Raw genomic sequence first — 22,554 nt, 5'->3', positions numbered from 1 at the left:
ATCACTGACCCAAAACAAGTGGCGGAGGAATTTGGGAAATTCTACCGCGCACTTTACACCTCCAGAGTCACCCACACTCCAAGACACCAAGGACTACCTAGCAGGGGTTAAACTCCATAGGTTGACTAATGACCAGCTTGAGCTCCTCGAGGCCCCCATTACTAAGGAGTACATTTCTGGAGCTAGCTCCTGTCTGGCCACATCAAAGGCCCCAGGACTGAACGGCCTACCACTTGAGTTCTATGCCACCTATTCTGACATTCCAATCCCTAAACTCTACGATCTATATAAATCTATTTGATTTGGGAACCCTGCCCTACTCTATGAGAGAAGCCCAAATTATAGTAATCCCCAACCCGGGTAAGGACCCCAAATACCCGGAATCATATAGACTCATCTCCTTATTGCAGGTAGATATTAAAATACGCCTTAACCAGGTCATTCTGTCACCAAACCACCCTGATCAGACAGGTTTTATGCCAGGAAAAAAAAAAAGCTATGAATATACGCCATCTATTTATGAACCTCCAGGGGTCCCATGATGAAATTGGCTCGAGGGTCGTGGTGGCTCTTGATGCCACCAAGGCATTTGACTCCGTGGAGTGCAATTACCTGTGGGAGTGCCTCTTGGAATTTGGATTCGGCCCCAAATTTATTCGCTGGGTTCAGCTCCTATATCAATCCCCGAGGGCCAGGGCATTCGTGAATGGCTGGCTTTCCGACCAGTTTCCGTTAGAGAGAGGGGTCCGACAAGGCTGCCCTCTTTCCCCCATGCTCTATGCATTGGCAGTGGAGCCATTGGCTATTATGATTCGAGCAGACACTAGTATCCGAGGCGTTAAGATAGGGAGTCTGGAAGAAAAGACTGGAATGTATGCCGATGACACGCCCCTATATCTGGCGGATTCGGGTCCCTCTCATCGTAGCCCTACTCTCCATAGAACGGATCGGTGGTCATTCGGGTCTGAGCATCAACTGGTCGAAATCCCAGATCCTTCCGATTGACAACTCCCCCCCCCCCCCCACTTCCTTTGACTCTCCCAAGAGTCTCCCTGATCAAGTACCTTGGAGTACAGGTTACCAGATCACTCACATACTACACACACCTGAACATTGAAACTCTATATGCGCCAATTAAAACTAAGACACAGACTTGGGCCAGACTACCTCTGGGTGTAATGGGGTGCATTCGTTTAGTCAAAATGATACTTCTCCCAAAGATACTCTATTTGGTATGGCACGCCCCTCTGTAGCTCCCACATTTTTTCAAAATAATTGAATCCATTCTTTTTTTCCATAACCAAGTTTATGTCAAAGAAAAATAAAACGAAAAAGTGCATACATATTACATACAGCCAAAGTGTCACTGATATCAGAAGGGTGTACAGTAAGAGTACAGCCGTTCAAAACCGGTGTCATGAATAAAACATTTGTAAAAAGGATCAAAAACAGGGAGAGAGCAGTAGCTGGTCCCGACCATGTGGGTCAGCTAGACCTAAACCAAAACACACAGTTAGGGGCAAAACATCTAACTTCAATTCAAAATGCCTTACGTACAAGTATCGGAGTCTTGTAACCAACGATCCCATATTCTGTCGTATTTGGCCGGGCATTCCCTGTTAATATACATAACCTTTTTATATGGTAAATTATTATTGACCTCCGCCTTCCACTCCACCAACCAGGGGGTGCAGGCCGCATCCACTTCCGGGCAATGACCTTCCGCACCAAGAACAAGGTCTCATGCAGGAACGTCTTAGCGTATTTGTCTATAGTATCTGGAAGCACCCCGAGTAGGCATTGTTTTGGGTCTAATGTGACCGGAGAGCCCATGTGATCGTGCAGTAATGTTATAACTTGCGCCCACAGGCCTTGTATTTTAGGACATGACCAGATTAAGTGAAAGAATGTACCCACCTCACTTCCACACATCTGACAAAGGGAGTGCTCCTGTATCTGGCAACCCAAAGGGGGGGTGAGATATGCCTGGTGCATAATATAAATTTGGGTCAGTCTGTCGGCAAGTTTGGGTGAGACAGCCTTGCAGGATTCCAAAGCCTCCTCCTATTCCCCATCCTCCAAAGGGCCTCTCTCTCTCTCCCACCGGGGCCTGAGATTATGTGCCAGTTTGGTGGAAACGGGGGTAGTGAGTATGTCATAGAAGGACAAAGTTAATTTGCGGGGGTCAGTACTCTTGATTATGGCCATTAGTGCATTGGTGGCTGACTTCGGGATGGATTCTGAAAACTGAGCCCAGGCCGCGTGTCTCACCTGTAAAAATCGGAAGAGCATGTATCTGGGGAGTGAAAATTTTTCTCCAAGCGGTTTTAAGGGTTCCATCACAAAGGTTTTAAGGGTTCCATCAACAAACAATTCATGCATATAGAGAATACCATGAGTAGACCAGAGGTCTGCATCGGCAAGTTGTAAAAATTCTGACAGATTTTTATTATGCCATAATGGAGTGTAATCATTATAGAGTGGTATCCCTAGCTAAACAGAAGCTAAGTCCCATATGCGTCTGTAATGGTATAACAAAGTGTCTGTTGTCCCCCAGGCCCACCCCGCTAAGGCCCATCGCCAGCGCGTAAATTGAATCTTTGGTTCATTGAGCCCACCTCGGGCATAGCAGTTGGAGAAACCGCCCTCTGTCCGTTTTGTCTATATGGTACAGTTGGGATAATTGTGCCGCAATGTAATAAAGATTAAAATCGGGAAGGGCCATGCCCCCCAGGTCTGTGGGGTTTTTAAGCACCTGCCATGCCAATTTGTGTCTGTTGTTTCCCCATACAAAGGGTTTAAGAAGGGCCTCAAGGGATTTAAAATGCTTCAAGGGTAAGTATATCGGGGAGTGCTAGAGAACATAAAGGATCTTGGGTAGCAGAACTATTTTGATGAGGTTTACCCAGCCCCAAACCCCCATATCCCTAGGTACTTGATAATGCTGACTCGTAATGGAAAACTGCCCCACTCGGTGGGAATCTGTCAAGTGGAAGAATTTGGGATTTCCCCCAGTTGATCTTTAGTGCGGAGAAGGTCCCGAACTCTTCAATTGTTTGGAGAGCCACGTGCAGAGAGGGGCCAGAGTCTGCCAGGTATAACAGTGTGTCATCAACATACATGCTGATCTTTTCAGTTAGGGCGCCATGGCTCAATCCCCTGATCCCTGGGTTAGCTCGGATGGACACGGCCAAGGGTTCCGCGGCCAAGGCATATAATAGCGATGAAAGAGGGCAGCCTTGTCTCGTGCCTCTACTGAGGTCGAACATTCGAGATGGCCAGCCATTAGCCACCACCTTGGCCGTGGGCGCCTGGTACAACAGTTGCACCCATTTAATGAACCGTGGTCCAAAGCCATATCCCTCTAAGCAGCTCCAGAGATAGCCTCACTCCACTGAATCGAAAACCTTTGCTGTATTCCAATGTCACCACCACCCATGACCCAACTTCTGCGTGTGTAGCCTGTAGGTTGATGTAAAGTTTGCGTAGATTAAAAGAAGTGTTATGGCCTGGCATGAATCCTGCTTGATCTACATGTATGAGGGACAGAATAACTTGATTTAATCTAAGGGACAGTACCTTGGCTAGTATTTTTATATCCACCTGTAGTAGGGAAATGGGACGATAGGATTCGGGGTAGCTCGGGTACTTCCCCGGTTTGGGGATAAGGACTATCGTCGCTTCCCGCATAGAGGGGGGCAGGGTGAAGTTTTCAAATAGGTGATTAAATAATGCAAGCAGTTTAGGAGTTAGTAGTTCTCTAAATTGGGAGTAAAATTCAACAGGGAGACAGTCAGATCCAGGGGATTTGGATCTGGCGAAACTTGCGATCGCAGTATCCATTTATTCCATGGTAAGGGGTGCCTCAAGTGACTCTACTTGATCTTTCGTCAACTGGGGGAGGGTGATGCTGTGAAGGAAATTGGTCTGCACGTCCGCCGGGTCCATCACTGTTTTGTATAGATCCGCAAAAAATTCCCTGAACTTGGAGGTGACACTGCGGGGGTCTGTAATCCATCCACCCCCTGGGCCATGAAGGGTGATGACAAATGGGGGCCTGTCTTCGCTATGCACTAGGTATGAGAGGAGCCTGCCTTTTCCCCATACTCAAAGAGTTTGTTTAGTAAAGAAAAGCTTTTCACGAGCCTTCATATACTGGAGTTGATTAACCACTCTACTCTGCATTTTAAGCTGAGTCGCCGTTGCTATAGTGGGATTAGCAGCAAATTCACGTTCAGTGGAGACCAGCTCCGTCACTGCTCTGTCAAACGCCCCAGCAGAGTCAGTTTTGATTTTATTTATGTGTGTGATCAGGATTGTACGTGTGTATATTTTAAATGATTCCCATATTGCGTTAACAGATGCAGTGTGATCATTTTCCAAGAAGTATTGCTTCCATTGGGCGATGAGTTCATCATCCCCTGGGAGCAGTGAGAGCCAGAACGGGTTTAGTCGCCATGGTCTCTGTGGTTTATCAAAAGGGATACTGAGGGTGATCCAATATGGGCTGTGGTCTGAAAGTAACCTGGGGCAGAATGCAGTTTCGAGAATCTGTGGTGCACCTATAAAATCTATGCGGGACATAGAGTTGTGGGTAGAGGAGAAACGGAGTAGGCACGAGTGTGCGGGAAGTTGTGCCTCCATGTGTCTATAAGATGAAAGGTGGAGATGAGTTTAAAGAATTTAGTCGTGTCGACACTAGCGTCTATCGCCTGTGCTGTCTGGAGTCTATCAAGGGCCGGACATAGTGTAGTGTTAAAGTCACCTAACCATATTGCCGGTACTGTGGGGTTACGAGACATAAAAAGGTAAAGCCTTCCAGGATCACCGTTACACTAAAGGGAGGAGGTATGTAGAAAGCCATAAGGAGGAACGATTCACCGTATAGCTTGGCATGGAGAAATACATACTGGCTGCTGGGATCAGTTACAAGCTCACAGAGTTCAAAATGTACCGATTTGGCGATCAATACTGAGACACCACTAGCGCGAGTCGTGTGGGTGGAGTGGTATGCCCATCCAACCCAAGGGAGGCAAAGGGCCATTTGGAGTCTGCCCTCGACCAGCACCACAACGTCTGCACGTTGCTTTTTGAGGAATGTAAGGGTGGCCGAGCGCTTAATTTTCTCACGCAGGCCCCTCACATTCCAAGTTAGGAATTTTATAGTTGCCATGGTGCTGTACAGGGGACACCACCTCGCCTCAGTGAGACATACATCCTGAGGTCTAGCGAAGAATATAGTTTGTAATAAAACTGAGGTACTCTAAACACCGTATAAGGCCCCCTTGCAGCATATATACATGATCCCATAATCAGTTTCTGATACCTTATATGAACACTTGAAAATTGCAAATATAACTGTTTAACAACCCCCTCCCCCGCCTTACGCCCACCCCAACTTTTGTAGGCATGATCCCTTAACTCTGAACCACCATCTGGGACAAACAGTAACTTCACATATAAGGAGAAAATGAGGAACAGTTTCAGCCACTGGGTCAAGTAGTGGTTCCGAGCCAGCCACCACAGAGAAGGATAGGGATGGGGCCTAGGTATGCGCCCCTGTAGGTTAGTGTAAAAAAGAGGCAGTAAGACCCAGTTCCTCCGTTCATCCGCACAGTCATAATTCCCAGTGGATAGTGGGGTGTAAATTCGCTGCACTATGCATGCGGCCTGTAGGACCAGCATGCCTCCACAGCTCCGTGTGGCACATAAGTTCAGAGGTATGAAAGAGACCCCCATGAGGGGGGCAATGAGATGTAGTGAGTCCACTCCAAATATCCAGGATAAAAAAAATAAAAAATAAGGGGGGTAATTTTTAATCCAGTACTCTAGATGTTGCAGATAGGATTGTATAACAGCAGATGTGATGGTAAGGGTCCGCGAAGTATAGAGTTCCACCTGCCTCCCCGACCTGGCACGGTATATTAACATGGGACTGAATCTGTGTGGTGTGGGTCAGGGTGGTAATACAGCAAGGGTAGCTAAGATAGGCCAAGTAGTGGTGAAGACATGAGACAAGAACATCACACCGCATGGCTCACCTGGTGAGCAGTCAGTCTTTCTGGAAATCCTGCCTAATCAGGTGTACCAAAATGGCCGCAGACCTCCGTGTAAAGAACGAATCCACGGACCTGCCTGAGTGCGGCTGCCGTGTGGGAGGCCCACCACTCCGCATAGGCTGCTGGGCGACTGGGGCTCAGGCAAGATGGGAGGAAGGTATCAGGCACCAGGCCCAGCACTGATTTGGAGGCAGGGTGTCCCAAGATGGCCGAAGACCTCCTTGTATAGGCCGAAGCCAGGGACTTGCCCGGGCCACTGGGTGACTGCAGGCTATGCTGTACGCTAGATGGGGCCAGGCAGGCTGGGAGCAGGGCAGCATGCACAGGACCCAGCGCCGTTTCAGGCGAAGGGTGTGCCAAGATGGCCGCGGACCTCCGTGCATAGGCCGAAGCAGGGGACTTGCTTGAGTGCGGCCGCCAGACGTGAGAATCGCCGCTCTGATCGGCCCGCCGGACGGCTGAAACAAGGCAGGGTGTGGAGAGGGTCCCCAGGCAGACAGCCAGCTGGAATGGGGGGGGGGGGGGCTATTCGAGTGGAGGATGATATTAAACCAGGATTAATGAACGGAGCTCCTGGCCTGCAGGTCCTACCCCATGCTGCGTCAGGCCACGCCCCCCAATTGAATCCATTCTTAGTTTGTATGGGGCCACAGTAGACAAATTATCATGGAGAATCCTAAAGAACCCAGTGACAATGGGGGAGCCGCTCTTCCAGATTTTCAGGACTATTACCTTGCCTCCCAACTGTCCCACTTCTATCATTTTGGTAAAGGCGAGCTACCAAGATACCAAGCACTACTCTGTGGGCGCCCGGGTGACCCAGCCCATGCCCCACTTCAGGCAGTCCTTAGAGCCACATCGCCAAGACGCCCCTCCCAACACAAAGCGGACATGCTGACTCATCACCGTAGGGTACGGCGGATGACATTACTAAAACTCGGGACCCCACAGGTTCATTCCCACAAACCCCTCTGGTTCAACACACACCTACCAGGATTATTGTCTATTCCAGACCTGGAGGTGTGGATACGCCATGGGGTCCTATACCTGTATTAGATCATGACCACTACAGGACTTAAAATATTCCAAGCGCTAAAGGATGAATTTTCCTTTCCCAATTGCCTTCTCTTCAGGTATCTACAACTCCGCCACGCTATACAAACACATTTTACTGGTTCCAACCAATCTCTGGCAGTCCCCTCTGTAGTAGACAGACAGTCACAGGTACTGAACCAGCTAAACTGATTTCTACCCTATACTCTGCCATTCGCCTCCCTAGTACTACAGCATTGGCCTATACTGCCAAGACTGGGTGGGAGGTGGATGTTGGAACCATTGACAATTAGGATTGGGATGAGATTTGGGGAGGATGTGAAAGTTTCCCCCAAACTGTCAGACCGCCTCACGCAGTTTTACATTATACACAGGACGTATCTGACTCCTCAGAGGATAGAGCACTACAAACCCTCATACAACCCGGGGTGCCGACTATGTGATCACACACCAGGCTTCATCACCTTCTATGGTCCTGTTTAACCATGCAGGGGTACTGGACACAGGTGGTTCGCTTCCTACATGACCAAATGGGCTCCCCTGCCACTTCAGACCCAAAGATGTACCTGCTTGGTCCAATACCAGACTTTGACGCTGACAAGCCCCTTCGCACCTTTCTACAAGAGACGCTATTCATGGCCCCCTACAATCCAGTGTTGGAAAAAGGGAATTAACGATACTCTCCCATACAGAAAGTTGATATGTGCATAGAGGGTGTCCGCAAAAGTATGAGAAGGTTTGGAGTAGATGGTTAGCAAATGGTGAAACGGGTACCTGATAGGTTTACTCCTGCCCCCCCCCCCCATTTTTTCCCTCCCCTCTCTCTTCTCCTCCCTCCTGTTCTGGACTAAGTACTGGTCCTACCTCCGGTGGATCTTTGGTTTTATGCCACGCTGACACTTCAATGTGTGTATGTATTATTATTCTGGCCATGTTGGCACGCACAGATGTTTGTACCATGATTACACTTTTCAATAAAGTTGGTTTTCCAATTAAAAATAAAATAATTTTTCCCCTCAATGTATAGTCAGATTACAGGGCTGAGGCCCCTCTCCCTGTCCAATTGAAACAGCACTGGACCAACTGTTGTGTACCACTAGAGGGACCTCTAGTTTGAGTTATGTTGATCTCTTTCATGTATGGCTATTTCTGGTCTCTCTCGATTGTTGCTGGTCTACCATGCTATAATGTGCATATTGAAGAGCCTGGAGCTAAATATATCAATAACCCAACTGCAATTACAAATCAGCGCTGTCAAATAGGAAGTAGTGAGTCACACAGTCAAGGTACCCAGATATAGCAGGTATTTCTCTTTGCTCCCAAAGTTGAGTGAAAGGGTAGCAAAAAATAAAAAAAAAAACGGAGTGGAATTAAAAAGTATAACCAAAGTCAAAAAACTTTTTTTTTTTTTTGTAGTAGTGTGGATGGGGTATTTAAAACACCAATCAGGGATTAATTGCTGCCTTTGTCCCAATTTAGGGAGATTTACCATCTCTATTTGTCCTGGCAATTTATCACTCACTTCCTGTTGCAGCTTTTAAAAAGCAAGTGAAGGGAAATCTCCCTCAATGGCAACAATAACCGACAGGGGTTATACTACTTCTTTAATTTGCTCTGCATGATGGAAAAACACTGTTAAGTGTGTTTCTCATAGCCTTCAGGTTTTGCTCGAGAAGTTTTACTTTGACTGGTGATTAAGAATACAGATTACTGGTTTCAGAAAATATACTCCTAACGTCCTCCTAATTACCTGTATGGGGTGTTTTTTGTGTGATGCGATTGTGACTCAGATTAAAGAGGAAGTCTTGCTCTTTAAAGCAGAGCACCACCCTAAAGTGGAAATTCCGCTCATTGGAACCCTCCCCCCCTCTGGTGCCACAATTGGCACTTTTCAGGGGGGAGGGGGGTGCAGATACCTGTATAATACAGGTATCTGCACCCACTTCCGGGCATAGATACGGCTATTTACACCACGTCCTGCGTGGCCCCTGCTGTGTGCTGGGAAACACACGGATCCCAGAGACAGCAGGGACCATCCTTATTGCGCAGCAGGGAACCGGGAAGTGAAGCCTTAAGGCTTCACTTCCTGATTCCCATACCGAAGATGGTAGCGGCAGAACCCGAGAGCCGATTGAGACATCGGCTTCGGGTGCAGACATCGCGGGCAAGCTGGGCGGGTAAGTGTCCTTATTTTAAAAGTCAGCAGCTGCAGTATTTGTAGCTGCTGACTTTAAAAAAAAAAAAAAAAAAGGCAGAACTCCTGCTTTAATTGTAACTACAGGCTGCTTGTGCCATTTCTAAAGTGCCTGTGCCGTGACCGGCGGCCCGAGTGCACATCCGCAGGACTAACAAATCGTGGCTCTGGCAAATCATAGTGCCAGAGCCCACAAACCAGGAAGTAACTCCAGGAAACATGTTGGCCCTGTCAGTGGTGTGCCAGTGCCGATCCAGGGCATCGTTCTAAGGTAGGTATTTCATAATGAGCTAGTATGCGATGCACTAGCTCATTATGCCTTTGTCTTGCAGTTTTTTTTTTGGAGGTTTACAACCTCTAAGATGAATGCATTAAAATGTCTGATTTTTCGAAAGTTTAAGCTCTGGATGGTGTTGGTATGTCCAGTTGCCCAGAGCCGCCTTTTAAGTTAGGCTAAAATACAAACAGGTTATGAATATTTTGATTATTTAGGGATTGCATATATAGTACACCAAGAAACGAGAATTATTTTCGCTGCCAACCCATGCGGTTAAAGAAAAGAAACTTTAAATCATGTATTTAAAACTCCTAATTCTTTGTATGTCATTATAGGAACAGAGGGGCACCAGACTGAGTACAGTATAAATCATATATTTAATAAAAACAAGTAGCAACTCACAGGTTAAATTAGATGAGTTCAGCATGTAGTGAAAATCGCAAGTCCTGGAGTCGCATAAATGTCTTCCCTTTGCAGTAAGGAAAGGACTCTATGCTAGATATAATATTAAGGTTCTACGTTATATCATGACCAAAAATACTTCTCAAAAGGATAAAATCGAATCTTTAGATAATAAATGGTTAATGGATAATGATGGTGATACCTACTGTGTATATATGCATCACCATCATTAAACATTTATTACCTAAAGATTCGATTTTATGCCTTTGAGAAGTATTTTTGGTCATGATATAACTTAGAACCTTAATACTATATCTAGCATAGAGTCCTTTCCTTACTCCATGCTCACAATTTTATTAATTCATTATAATTATAAATTATCAATTGCCAATACTTTTTTTAAATAAATTTTTTAGTTAATTTACTCAAAAATGTATTCATTTTAAATCTGAGGTATAATTATACATTTTATATTTATGTATTTAATCAATTATTTGATCGATAAAATTATCTTCCACTATCAGCAAGCTTCTTACTCATATTTACATTCACTTCGGTCTCCAACCACCAACCTCTTTAAATCAGATCTCTCGGTCTCTATTTCCTCTGTATTTAAGACTGCCAGGTTTGCCAGCCAATCATGGTCCGATTAAGAAGCTGTAGCTTCGAAATGCATTACCATTCCTTGCCACTGCGAATAATCACATTTCCTGTTTCTGTGAAGTCACGACCAGCTGATTCTTGTTTCCTGCCTCCTGGTTCCCAGCATTCTCTGGATCCCTGTAAGATCACACCAGTGCTCCAGGCTGCAAAGGGAAGACATTTATGCGACTCCAGGACTGGCGATTTTCACCACATGCTGAACTCATCTAATTTGGTTACTACTTGTTTTTATTAAATATATGATTTATACTGCACTCAGTCTGGCGCCCCTCTGTTCCTATTTCTACACAGAGCTCACTGCTTCACTCTAAGGGAGCTGCCTCCAGGCGCTAATTATACAAGATCTAGGATCAATTTTGGACATTATGTTTTACACAAATGTTTTAATATTATGTGTGCTTATTCACACACATTTTATGTATACCTATATTCCAGTTGTTATATAATTTTATGTTATCACCATATCTAGCACCGCTGTTCACCCCTGTTATTTGTATGTCATTACACTGCAAAAAAAAAAAAAAAAGTATGAGAGTCACATTGCTATTTACTAATATTACTAATGTAAGATCTGATTTTGGTTAAAGGAGCCTTGAAAGTATTTGATGAGACACATGATCACTTTAATTGTAAACCATCCAACATGTGTTTATACACCTTAAAAAAGAAAGTGCATGTTAGCAATGTCCAGCCACTGATCAACTTACCAAATCTCTATGTAAAACCCAGTTGGCGTGCAGGTAGTGAATGCCATCTAAGATCTGATACAGTAGCGACTTCACCATTCCCCGAGGTAACTGCACTGGTTTTTTGTTGGCTTTAGAAGCTCTGTGAAATTTGATTATGTGCTGAAAGAAGCAAAAACACATTTGGCAGTGAGGAGAGAGAGACATGGGAAAAGGTCATTTCCATTCAATTCTGAAACCTCCCTTTTATTCCTGGAAATTTCATTCAATAAAAGCAAAAAAAAAAAAAAAAAAAAAGGCTGTAGGGCAATAGGACAAAATGGAAAGGAAACAGACAATTTACTCTGCTACTCTCTGAAAACAAACATGCATAATGAGCACTCTTGTATAACCCAAGATTTATTTTCCTAGCAGCAGAAATAGAAACACCGAATGCTGATCATAGATAAAGAATTAATAGGTTCATATTGTCTATCTAAACGTAGCACTGGGCTTGGCCCCATGATAATTCTGCAGTTTAAATTTTCTGGGCACTGCTATGCACAGCATACCCTTTATATAAGTAGATGTAATTTTCTGCATCTAAAATTTAGGCAGATAAATACGTTTTTAAAACATAATTACAGCTTTTAAGTTCACAAAGCAACTGGGAGATCAGCAATAATGTCAAAGTTTAGACCCTTTTTTTTTTTTTTTTTTTTTTTAATCTTCAGTAAGTCTTATAACTTGATAAGCCCCCCTTAGTTAATATGCGATTGCTCTGTAGCCAATATTTTTAATGAAAAGACAAAAAAGTAGGTTAAAGTCCTTTAAAAGTGTCAGAAAGCCTAAGTTCTGGATAGTCTTCCAGCGAATCTTAGGAATATTTAAAAAAGCAGCAATATAGCCTGTATGCTATGCAAATGTACACTGTGTTCGTTACTGGAAAACTCCAGTTAGAGCTGCCACGACGCGTCAACGTAATGGACTACGTCGACTAAGAAAATACGTCGACGTGCATGCAGGGCGTCCATGCGTCACAGTGGTGGCAGTGCTTAGTATCTACCGCTGCCCTCTGTGCCGCCGTCCCCCTCTCTTCTCCCCCTCTGTGCCGCCGTCACCCTCTCTTCTCCCCCCTCCGCCCCTAGGGGTGCAACGGATCGTCACCGATCCGTGATCCGAGTGCACATGCCGCGATCCACGGAGCGCTCCGCGGTCTTGGCCTTAGGAGAGGCCGCGGCTTCGGCCTAGCTCCGAAGCGGCGGCCATCTTTCTACACCCAGGCGTTTACAATGTGATCGCTCCGACGGTTTCTCTCTCCCCTCTCTGTACTGATCTGTGCAGTGGAGGGGAGAGGTGGATGGAAGCAGCCATCCCTCCATACCCATACAATACCCTGCCAAACAAAACCCTGCTGCAGTGCCATACAATACCCTGCCATACAATACCCTGCCATACAATAGCCTGCCATACAATAGCCTGCAGGTTATTTAAAGGATTAATTAGCTCATCAAAAAACAAACACTAGATTCATTAAAAAATAAAAAATAATAATCGGATAGTTGTTGACTAATCGAAAAAATAATCGATAGATTAATCGACAGACATTAATCGTTAGTTGCAGCTCTAACTCCAGTCCTTACAGCACGTGTACGTTGCTCTTTCAATTTATTCCTATGGCTGGGCCCGTACTTTGAGGCCAAGGCCATAGAAGTGATTTGGGCGAACAGGCAAGGACAAAGTTAAGTTGTCCGTTAACTGAGAAAGATGCAATTAGCATTTGCAAGAGGTTCCACTGTTCATGGAAAACATTAGAGACTTGCCTGGAAAAGCGATCAAAGGGTCAGAACTTTGCAGTTTATTTTTTTTAATTTATAAAAAGAAACACTAATTATCTGATAACTCCTTTCCCCAGAATCCTTCAGGATGGTATGTTGCTACAAAAGAAGATAAACATGTCATGTGTTAGATGGCTGGAATCATGTGCAATAACCCTACCAGTTGCAGGCCCAAGAAGTGTGATTGGTATGCATGAATGTGAAAAGATAGGATTACCTTCTGACGGAAGCTTCAACAGCCAAAACCCCATTAGCCATCAGTGAGCAAAAAAAAGTGTTTGACATTGACAGAAAAACTGTACTACTCTAACCAAATTTATTCTCCCTTTTATAATTCCATTCAGTATTGGGGGGCAGGGGGGACCGGATCAGGAAGGTTACTATGGGCAACAAGTACAGTGCTTTTACTGAGAACACCAATGACTTTTTCTTAATTTATTTCACTGGTTAATATTACTAGTCTTCTGTGTGGTTAGTCCTTAAAAGGTCTCTTTAGGGGTTTCAGAAAAAAAATAAAAAATACTTTGTAGGGGATTGATCCCACCACAGACCTTATAAGTTTCTGCACGTCTCTGAGGAAAACAGAAAGAGAAAACAGTTGCTGAGAGGGCGAGTACTTGAATTGGACACCTGATAATGCAGGCACACAAAAGAATGCATTTAACACCCTGTGCCAGCAATGTGAATGCATTTTAGTTGTAGTCAAGCTAATGAAAGGCTAGACGCTGGAACACTGCCGGCTTAGAAGTGCACTTTCAAAATGCCTTTGCTAAAAATCTCAGCCAGGGCCGGAAGCCTGGACACTGCATTTGATATGGCAACACAGGGCTTCAGTATACTTGGCTGAAAGGGGAGCTGGATCCATTGAGTTCTGTCTATGCGCCTATTCCACTAACTTTATTTGAGATGTTTATACAGAGTAAAAGCAAAACAAATGGATGGAAAAGGCCAATGGAAAAAGAGCCCAAAAAAAAAAAAAAAAATGGAATAGAAACCACATTAGGAAAGATGTGGGCATTAACAGCAAAAATTAGGGCTGTGGAAATTAAAGATTAATTCCTCAATTAATAATTTTTTTTGATCAAAATTTTTTGTTTGGTACTCGCCTCTCCGCCAGCTTACGGGTCTTCAGGGAGTTCCGTCGGAGATCTGGTGACGTCACGGACATCACTGGACTCCTCCCCCCTTCCCCAAGCATCTCATCTGCTAGCAAAAGGGAAGGGGGTGGGGAGGAGGAGTCAGGTGATTCCCAAGCACCTCCATCTGCTAACAAAGGGAAGGGGGGAGGAGTCTGGTGATGGTGAAGTACTGATTGAACGTAACGCGTACGGGGTAGGAGCTACACATGACGTCCCCTGTTGCTGCCCTACGGAACTAATACGATTGTCGGCTTTACATGCTGTGTTTTTATCATCTTTATGTGAATAGTTTGTGTTTGAACACAAAAATGTAATCTTATACTTAAGCAGTGAGCACTTAGATCTTTTCTTTCTACCCATGACCTGGCGTCCTTGCTGAGATCTAAGGAGACGTGAGAGAAGTTTATGGTCCGTGTTAACCCTTTCGATAACCGCTTGCATGACCACCTGTTTGCACAGGGGTCCATGGCAAAAAAAAAATATATATATATATATATATATATATATATATATATATATATATATATATATATATATATATATATATATATATATATATATATATATATATATATATATATAAATAAAATTTTACATCAGTGCTATAGTTTGAATTTAAAACGTATTTGTGTGAACTGTGAAGTTAAGTCATGGATTATGGAAACCAACTAGTGTCGGGTGATTGTATATAGTGTATACCACATTTACCACTGACTACTGCAGAGATGCAATGCAAGGAGATCAGCTAAAAGTAGTTATTATATATACACACACACACACACACACAAAATGGGGTGCTAAATGTAAATCTGAGACTCCATGTAGGGGAAAAAAAAAAAAAAAAAAAAGAGCACGTTTAACCACTTCAGCTCCGGACCAATAAACACCTTAAGGACCAGAGGTCTTTTTGCAATTTCGCACTGCGCTGCTTTAACTGGTAATTGCGCGGTCATGCAATATTGCACCCAAACGAAATTTGCGTCCTTTTCTTCCCACAAATAGAGCTTTCTTTTGATGGTATTTGATTGCCTCTGCGATTTTTTTTTTTTGCGATATAAATGGAAAAAGAGCGAAAATTTTGAAAAAAAAAGATATTTTCTTCTTTTTGTTATAAGAAAAATCGAATAAACTAAATTTTAGTCATACATTGAGGGCAAAATTTATTCAGCCACATGTCTTTAGTAAAAAAAATGTCAATAAGCGTATATTTTTTGGTTTGCGCAAAAGTTATAGCGTCTACAAACTAGAGTACATTTTCTGGAATTTACACAGCTTTCAATTTATGACTGCCGATCTCATTTCTTGAGGTGCTAAAATGGCAGGGCAGTACAAATCCCCCCCAAATGACCCCATTTTGGAAAGTAGACACCCCAAGGAAATTGCTGATGGGTATGTTGAGCCCATTGAATATTTATTTTTTTTGTCCTAAGGGATTGAATAATGACAAAAAAAAAAAAAAAAAAATTTTTTTTACAAAAAGTTGTCACTAAATGATATATTGCTCACACATGCCATGGTTATATGTGAAATGACACCCCAAAATACATTCTGCTGCTTCTCCCGAGTACGGGGATACCACATGTGTGGGACTTTTTGGGAGTCTAGTCGCGCACGGCACCCCGAAAACCAATCACCACCTTCAGGATTTCTAAGGGTGCAAATTTTTGATTTAACTCCTCACTACCCATCACAGTTTCGAAGGCCATAAAATGCCAAAATAGCACAAAACCCCCCCAAATGACCCCATTTTGGAAAGTAGACACCCCAAGCTATTTACTGAGAGGCATGTTGAGTCCATGGAATATTTTATATTTTGCCAAAAGTTGCGGGAATATTACAAACTTTTTTTTTTTTGCACAAAGTTGTCACTAAATGATATATTGCTCACACATGCTATGGGCAGAAGTCAAATTACACCCCAAAATAAATTCTGCTGCTTCTCCCGAGTACGGGGATACCACATGTGGGGGACTTTTTGGGAGCCTAGTTAACTAGCTACCTAGCGACACTAGCGACACTGATGCAGCGTTCAGAAAAATTATCGCTTAGTGACACTGGCAAAAGGGGGTGAAAGGGTTAACTAGCGGAAATCAGGGGGTTAAAACCATTATTGGGTAGTATATCGGGGTACCTAGCGCTATAAAAACCTGGCGGTGAACCTAAAAAAATAACTAGCTACCTAGCGACTGTAGCGACACTAATGCAGCGATCAGAAAAACGATCGCTTAGTGACACTGGCAAAAGGGGGTGAAAGGGTTAACTAGCGGCAATCAGGGGGTTAAAAACATTATTGGGTAGTATATCGGGGTACCTAGCGATATAAAAACCTGGCGGTGAACCTAAAAAAATAACTAGCTACCTAGCGACACTAGCGACACATGCAGCGATCAGAAAAATGATCGCTTAGTGACACTGGCAAAAGGGGGTGAAAGGGTTAACTCTAGGGGCAATCAGGGGGTTAAATCTTTATTGGGGGGTGATAGGGGGCTACCCTGGACCTAACACTAACTGTCCTGACAGTTTTTACTGTCACAACTGACACTGAATGCATTGATCAGTAAAGAAATGATCAATGCAATCAGTGACACTGTGACTGGGGGGGGAGGGGGGGCGGGGGGGGGATCGGGGGGCGATCGGGGGGGGGATCGGGGGGGGTTTGTGTGCCTGTGTGTACCTACATGTCAGTGTAGTGTTCGTGCAGACTTACTTTTACTCTTCTCCTCGTAGTCCGGTCAAAAAGACCGCCCCGAGGAGAATGACATCACTTCCTCCTTCCTGTGTAAACAATACACAGGGGAGGAAGCTTCTCATTGGCCAGGAGCGATCCAGAGGGGGTGGCCGAAAACCAACGGCCATCCCCTCATCACGGAGCGCTCCTGGACCGAATCGGACCGCCGTAACCAGCGGGAGGGGGTCCGATCGGACCCCCCACCCGCTGGAAGGCAATCACGTAGATGTACGTGATTATGCCTGCCTGTGCCATTGTGCTGACGTACAATGGCAATACGGCGGTCCTCAAGTGGTTAAGCTTGGTACACAAACATTTATTAAAAGCATTATTGCTGGACCTCAGGCCAGTTAAAAAGAACAAATAATGCAATTATCAATGCTTTAACCACTTTCAGACCGGACCAATTTGCTGGTCAAAGACCAGACCACTTTTTGCGATTCGGCACTGCGTCGATTTAATTGACAATTGCGCGGTCGTGCGACGTGGCTCCCAAACAAAATTGACGTCCTTTTTTTCCCCACAAATAGAGCTTTCTTTTGGTGGTATTTGATTACCCCTGCGGTTTTTATTTTTTGCGCTATAAACAAAAATAGAGCGACAATTTTGAAAAAAAAAACGCATTATTTTTTACTTTTTGTTATAATAAATATTCCCCAAAAATATATAAAAAAACATTTTTTCCCTCAGTTTAGGCCGATACGTATTCTTCTACATATTTTTGGTAAAAAAAAAAATCGCAATAAGCGATTATTGATTGGTTTGCGCAAAAGTTAAAGCGTTTACAAAATAGGGATAGTTTTATAGCATTTTTATAAATTTTTTTATTATTTTTTTTTTTTACTAGTAATGGCGGCGATTTGCGATTTTTATTGTGACTGCGACATTGTGGAGGACCCATCGGACATTTGACACATTTTTGGGACCATTGTCATTTATACAGTAATCACTGCTATATAAATGCAGTGATTCCTGTGTAAATGACACTGGCAGTGAAAGGGTTAACCAGTGGGTGGCAGTGTAGGCGTTAAGTGTTCCTAGGGGTGTGTTAGGCTTTCATTTAGTGTACACTAATCTCTGCTCCAATCACATGGAGCAGAGATCAGCGTCACTAGTTGCTAGGCAGAATGGAAAAATGTTGTTTACACGGCATTTCCTCCATTCGGCTGCTCCGTGAGACGATCGCGGGGATGCCCGCGGCGATCGAGTCCGCGGGTCCCGCGACCGGACTCACGGGGGGTCACAACCGGCGCGCTCCCGATGGCAGGGCGGCATCGAATATTGGACGTACCTGTACGCCAATATGCCTGCCCGTGCCATTCTCTCGACGTACATCGTCGTGCGCTGGTCGGGAAGTGGTTAAAGCAGAAATATAGCACAGAAATAAGGTCTGCCAGTTGGCATGCTTTTATTGTCGAAGAGACAATGGGGTTTATTTACAAAAGGCAAATCCACAAGTGCACTTGGAAGTGCAGTCACTCTAGATCCAAGGGGGACAAGCAAGGAGAAGGAAAAAAAAAAAAAAAAAAAAAAAAACAGCATTTTTGCTTGTACATGATTGGATGATAAAAATGACAAGAGCTTCCCCTCATTTCAGATCTACACCTCAGATCTAAAGTGAGTGCACTTGTAGTGCAAAGTGTATTTGCATTTAGTAAATAAACCCCATTGTGTAGAATATCTCTCCTCTGCATGCATGCCAGCTTCTCTTTTTAGAAGACCCCTTGGACACGGGGCATCTACTTCCTGTGCATACAATCCTGAGATTTTACTGGGAAGCAAAGATGCAGCATCCACCAGCCTCACTGCCTGCAGTCTGTCAAAGACTATCAAAGACTATGGCAAGCTGAACGTTGTACCAGATGCTACTCATGTTTAGGGCCCTATGCGTTCAGAGATAAATATTTAGTGAGCAGAATATCTGTGTTCCAGCCATTTGATTTTGAACACAAAAAGGACCCTAAATGCGAGTACCGCCCGATAAAGCATTCAGCCGCAGCAAATGACAACCCGCCATAGACTCTGAACGCTGCAGCTGTACCTCCTGGGCACACTAAATGGCCAAAATGGCATGCACAGGAGATAGATGACCAGTATGCAAGGAGCCTAAATGTACCCAAAGTCATGCATGTGCATCTCAGCACATTTTGGTGCCATGATGAATTGACATCTGTGTAGAGTCTTCCATGGCTGGCCAATCAAAATGGTCAAAGACTGTGGAACTGGGAGACAACTTGTGGCACTTCTATGGTCATTACTAAAGGGCAGGTAAGCTCTGCTTTAAAAATTTAAGTAGAGACTTGCATACAACTTCAGCCATTTCTGGTTCCACTGGTAAATCTGAAGGGTGGTTTTCAGTAAAGTTGACCTATGCTAATTTCATAATGCTTCGTTTCACTTTTATATGAAGCTCCCCTCTTTAAAAAAACAAAAAAAAACAAACACACACCTTTTATACTGAAAACACATTTGAGTTTCAAGCCTCTAGACTGCATAAAAATCAGCATTTATCCTGTTGGCACAAGCCAGACATGGCATCATCCTGTTCAAACCTACTGCATAATATCAGCAAGAGACAAGATCAGTGTGGCCACAAGCAAACCGTTTTCTTGCACTGCAAGAATATGATTTCCAATGTCTTCTATATAGCGAGAAGCATACGGAAACACTGGGGAGTAAATTTTTTTTATGCAGCAGGACTGCCTACGGCAATATATGCAAACCACAAGCTTGCTTTGACTGTAGTAACAGGGTACAAGCTGTTGCTCCTTCTTAGACATATGCAAGCACTGCCATTCCTCACCCAGCACAGCATGCCAAGCCAGAGTCCAAACATTTTGACATTTGTCATCTGGTAAAGTACAAGGGGCAAGAAACATGGTTATGTAGTCATTTTTGAGCAAGACTGCCATTAGATGCCAAATATGAAACAGCAATAGGGTGGTCATATTAGATCTGTCTGCAAGTGATGAGATAGATTTCAGAAGTGATTGATTTAAATCAATGGCAGGAGACCCTACAAAATTTTGGAGAACAGACAAGAAAAACAGGAAGTATAAGGTATTAATAGGTGGAAAGATGAAAAAATTACTTAAGTTCCACTTTAACTTGTGTATGCTGCCCATTCTCAGCTGCAACAAGATAAAATTATTTGCAACAAATAGATGTGCGTTTTTAAGGAAGAGAATCAACAAAACTGATGAATTTTGTTCTGGGCAGAAAGTAATAGCTATAGCATAGCTAGCGTAGGTATACCTATAGTCACAATATGCCATTTCTGTGGCCACAAATGCCCCTGCTGAGATTTCCTCTGCATGCCATATGTTCCTGCCACCTGTTTGGGTTCCAGCTTGTCCACGGGATAATACGAAGCATGCACCAAAATTTTAGGCATGGGTAACAGAATGTGTACAGAAGAAAAAATAACAGTATTGGAATCTCACACATGAGGGCTTTCATGATGAGCATAGCAGTTTACACACAGGTTGACCCCTTGCTTTCCAGCCAAAACAAAAAAAAATAAAAAATTTGTGACGATTTTTTTTTAAATCAAAAAAAGATCTGTCATTGACAATGCAGAGTGGATGCCATTTTCGTGGCTAAACTAATACATGTGAAAGTGAAAAAATAAATAAAGATTTTACAGGAGAATGTTGTCGATCAATCAATAGGACTAGCGTTATTCGTTTTGTTGGGTACATTGCCTTGCAAAGTATTCACCCCCCTTGGCATTTTTTCTGTTTTGTTGCCTCAAGACCTGGAATTAACATGGATTGTTTGAGGATTTGCATCATTTAATTTACAGAACATGCCCACAACTTTGAAGAAGATTTTTTAATGTGAAGCAAACAAATAGGACAAAATAACAGAAAAAGTCAATGTGCATAACTGTTCACCCCCCTAAAGTCAATTCTTTGTAGAGCCACTTTTTGCAGCTATCACAGCTTCAAGTTACATTGAATAAGTCTCTATGAGCTTGCCACATCTTACCACTGGGATTTTTGCCCATTCCTCCTTGCAAAACTGCTCCAGCGCCTTCAAATTGGATGGCTTGCGCATGTGAACAGCAATCTTCAAGTCTGACCACAGATTTTCTATTGGATTGAGGTTTGGGCTTTAACTAGGCCATTCCAACACATTTACATGTTTCCCCTTAAACATTAAGCAGTGTGTTTGGGGTCATTGTCCTGGTTTTGCTCAAGAACATCCCTGTATTTAGCACCATCCATCTTTCCCTCAACTCTTACCAGTTTCCCAGTCCAGACTGTGGATGGTGTTCTTTGGGTGATGCAATGTGTTGGGTTTGGGACACAGACACAGCGTTTTTATTAATGGCCAAAAAGTTCAATTTTAGTCTTATCAGACCAGAGCACCTTCCTTCATACATTTTGGGAGTCTCCCGCAAACTCAAAACATGCCATTTTGTTTTTTGCTGAAAGTAATGGCTTTCTTCTGGCCATTCTGCCATAAAGCCCAACTCTATGCCGTATTGTCGCCCTATGTACAGATACTCCAGTCTCTGCTGTGGAACTCTGCAGCTCCTCCAGTGTTAACTTTGGTCTCTGTGCTGTCTCTCTGATTAATGCCCTCCTTGCCCAGTCTGTGAGTTTTGGAAGGTTTGCTGTTGTGCCATGTTCTTTCCATTTGGTTATGATCGATTTGATAGGGCTCCTAGGGATCAAAGATTTGGATTTTTTTTTTTTTTTTTTTAATAACCTAACCCCGACTTGTACTTCCCAACAACATTGTCCCCTACTTGTTTGGAGAGTTCCTTGGTCTTCATGGCAGAGTTTGGTTAGCGGTACCTCTTGCTTAGGTGTTGCAGCCTTTGGGGCCTTTCAAAAAAGGTGTGTATATGTAATGACAGATTATGCGACACTTAGATTGCACACAGGTGGACATCATTTCACGAGTTATGCGACTTCTGAAAGTAGTTGGTTGCACCAGAGCTTTTTATGGGCTTCATAAAGGGGGTGAATACATATGCACATGCCAATTAACTTTTTTTATTTCTGAAAAATAGGTTTTACGTATTTTTCTAATTTTACCTCACCAACTTGGACTATTGTGTTCTGATTCATCACATATACCAGTAATTCAAATTAATAAAACATTGAACTAAAGGCTGTAAGGTAAATTGGATAAAAAGCCAGGGGGGGGGGGGGGGGGTGAATACTTTTGCAAGGCACCATACATCACTTACATTTAACAAATGAATGGCTGAGCTGACACTAATTTTTGGAAGCAAAAAGATTAAAAAAAAAAAAAAAAAAAGTTAAGAAAAAAAACAATCTTACCCATAGGTCATGCTCCGCAAAATCAAATAAAAGATAGACCTTCCTGTCTGCATGGGAGAGAAATACTTTTTGTAGAGAAATGACATTTGGATGTTTCAATTCTCGTAGAAGCTGCAAAATAGGGGATATGAAAGAGTTAAAATCTTCACTTGAAAGATATTTGGTTTAATGACAGGGCTATTACTAAACATTATGAGAAACTCAGTACAACATACTAAAATGATAAGGACGCATATTTC

The 22,554-nt window shown here is 43.4% G+C and overlaps 1 protein-coding gene across 2 annotated transcripts in view; it reads right to left on the bottom strand.

Annotated features, from left to right (window-relative positions):
- The window catches only part of CDK8 (cyclin dependent kinase 8), a 182,065-nt gene that overhangs the window by 108,427 nt on the left and 51,084 nt on the right, over positions 1–22,554 (bottom strand). For both annotated transcript variants that reach the window (XM_077484051.1, XM_077484050.1), the window contains exons 3-4: positions 22,316–22,426; positions 11,356–11,496 (exon numbers count right to left, since the gene is read on the bottom strand). In XM_077484051.1, coding sequence (XP_077340177.1) covers positions 11,356–11,496; positions 22,316–22,426 — 252 coding nt within the window. The remainder of the gene's footprint in view (positions 1–11,355; positions 11,497–22,315; positions 22,427–22,554) is intronic.

The sequence above is a fragment of the Lithobates pipiens genome, unplaced genomic scaffold (genome assembly GCF_037356315.1).
Source record: "Lithobates pipiens isolate NorthernLeopardFrog02 unplaced genomic scaffold, aLitPip1_a1.2 Scaffold_16, whole genome shotgun sequence".
Classification (NCBI taxonomy): domain Eukaryota; kingdom Metazoa; phylum Chordata; class Amphibia; order Anura; family Ranidae; genus Lithobates; species Lithobates pipiens.
This window is presented reverse-complemented; position numbering and strand designations above follow the sequence as displayed.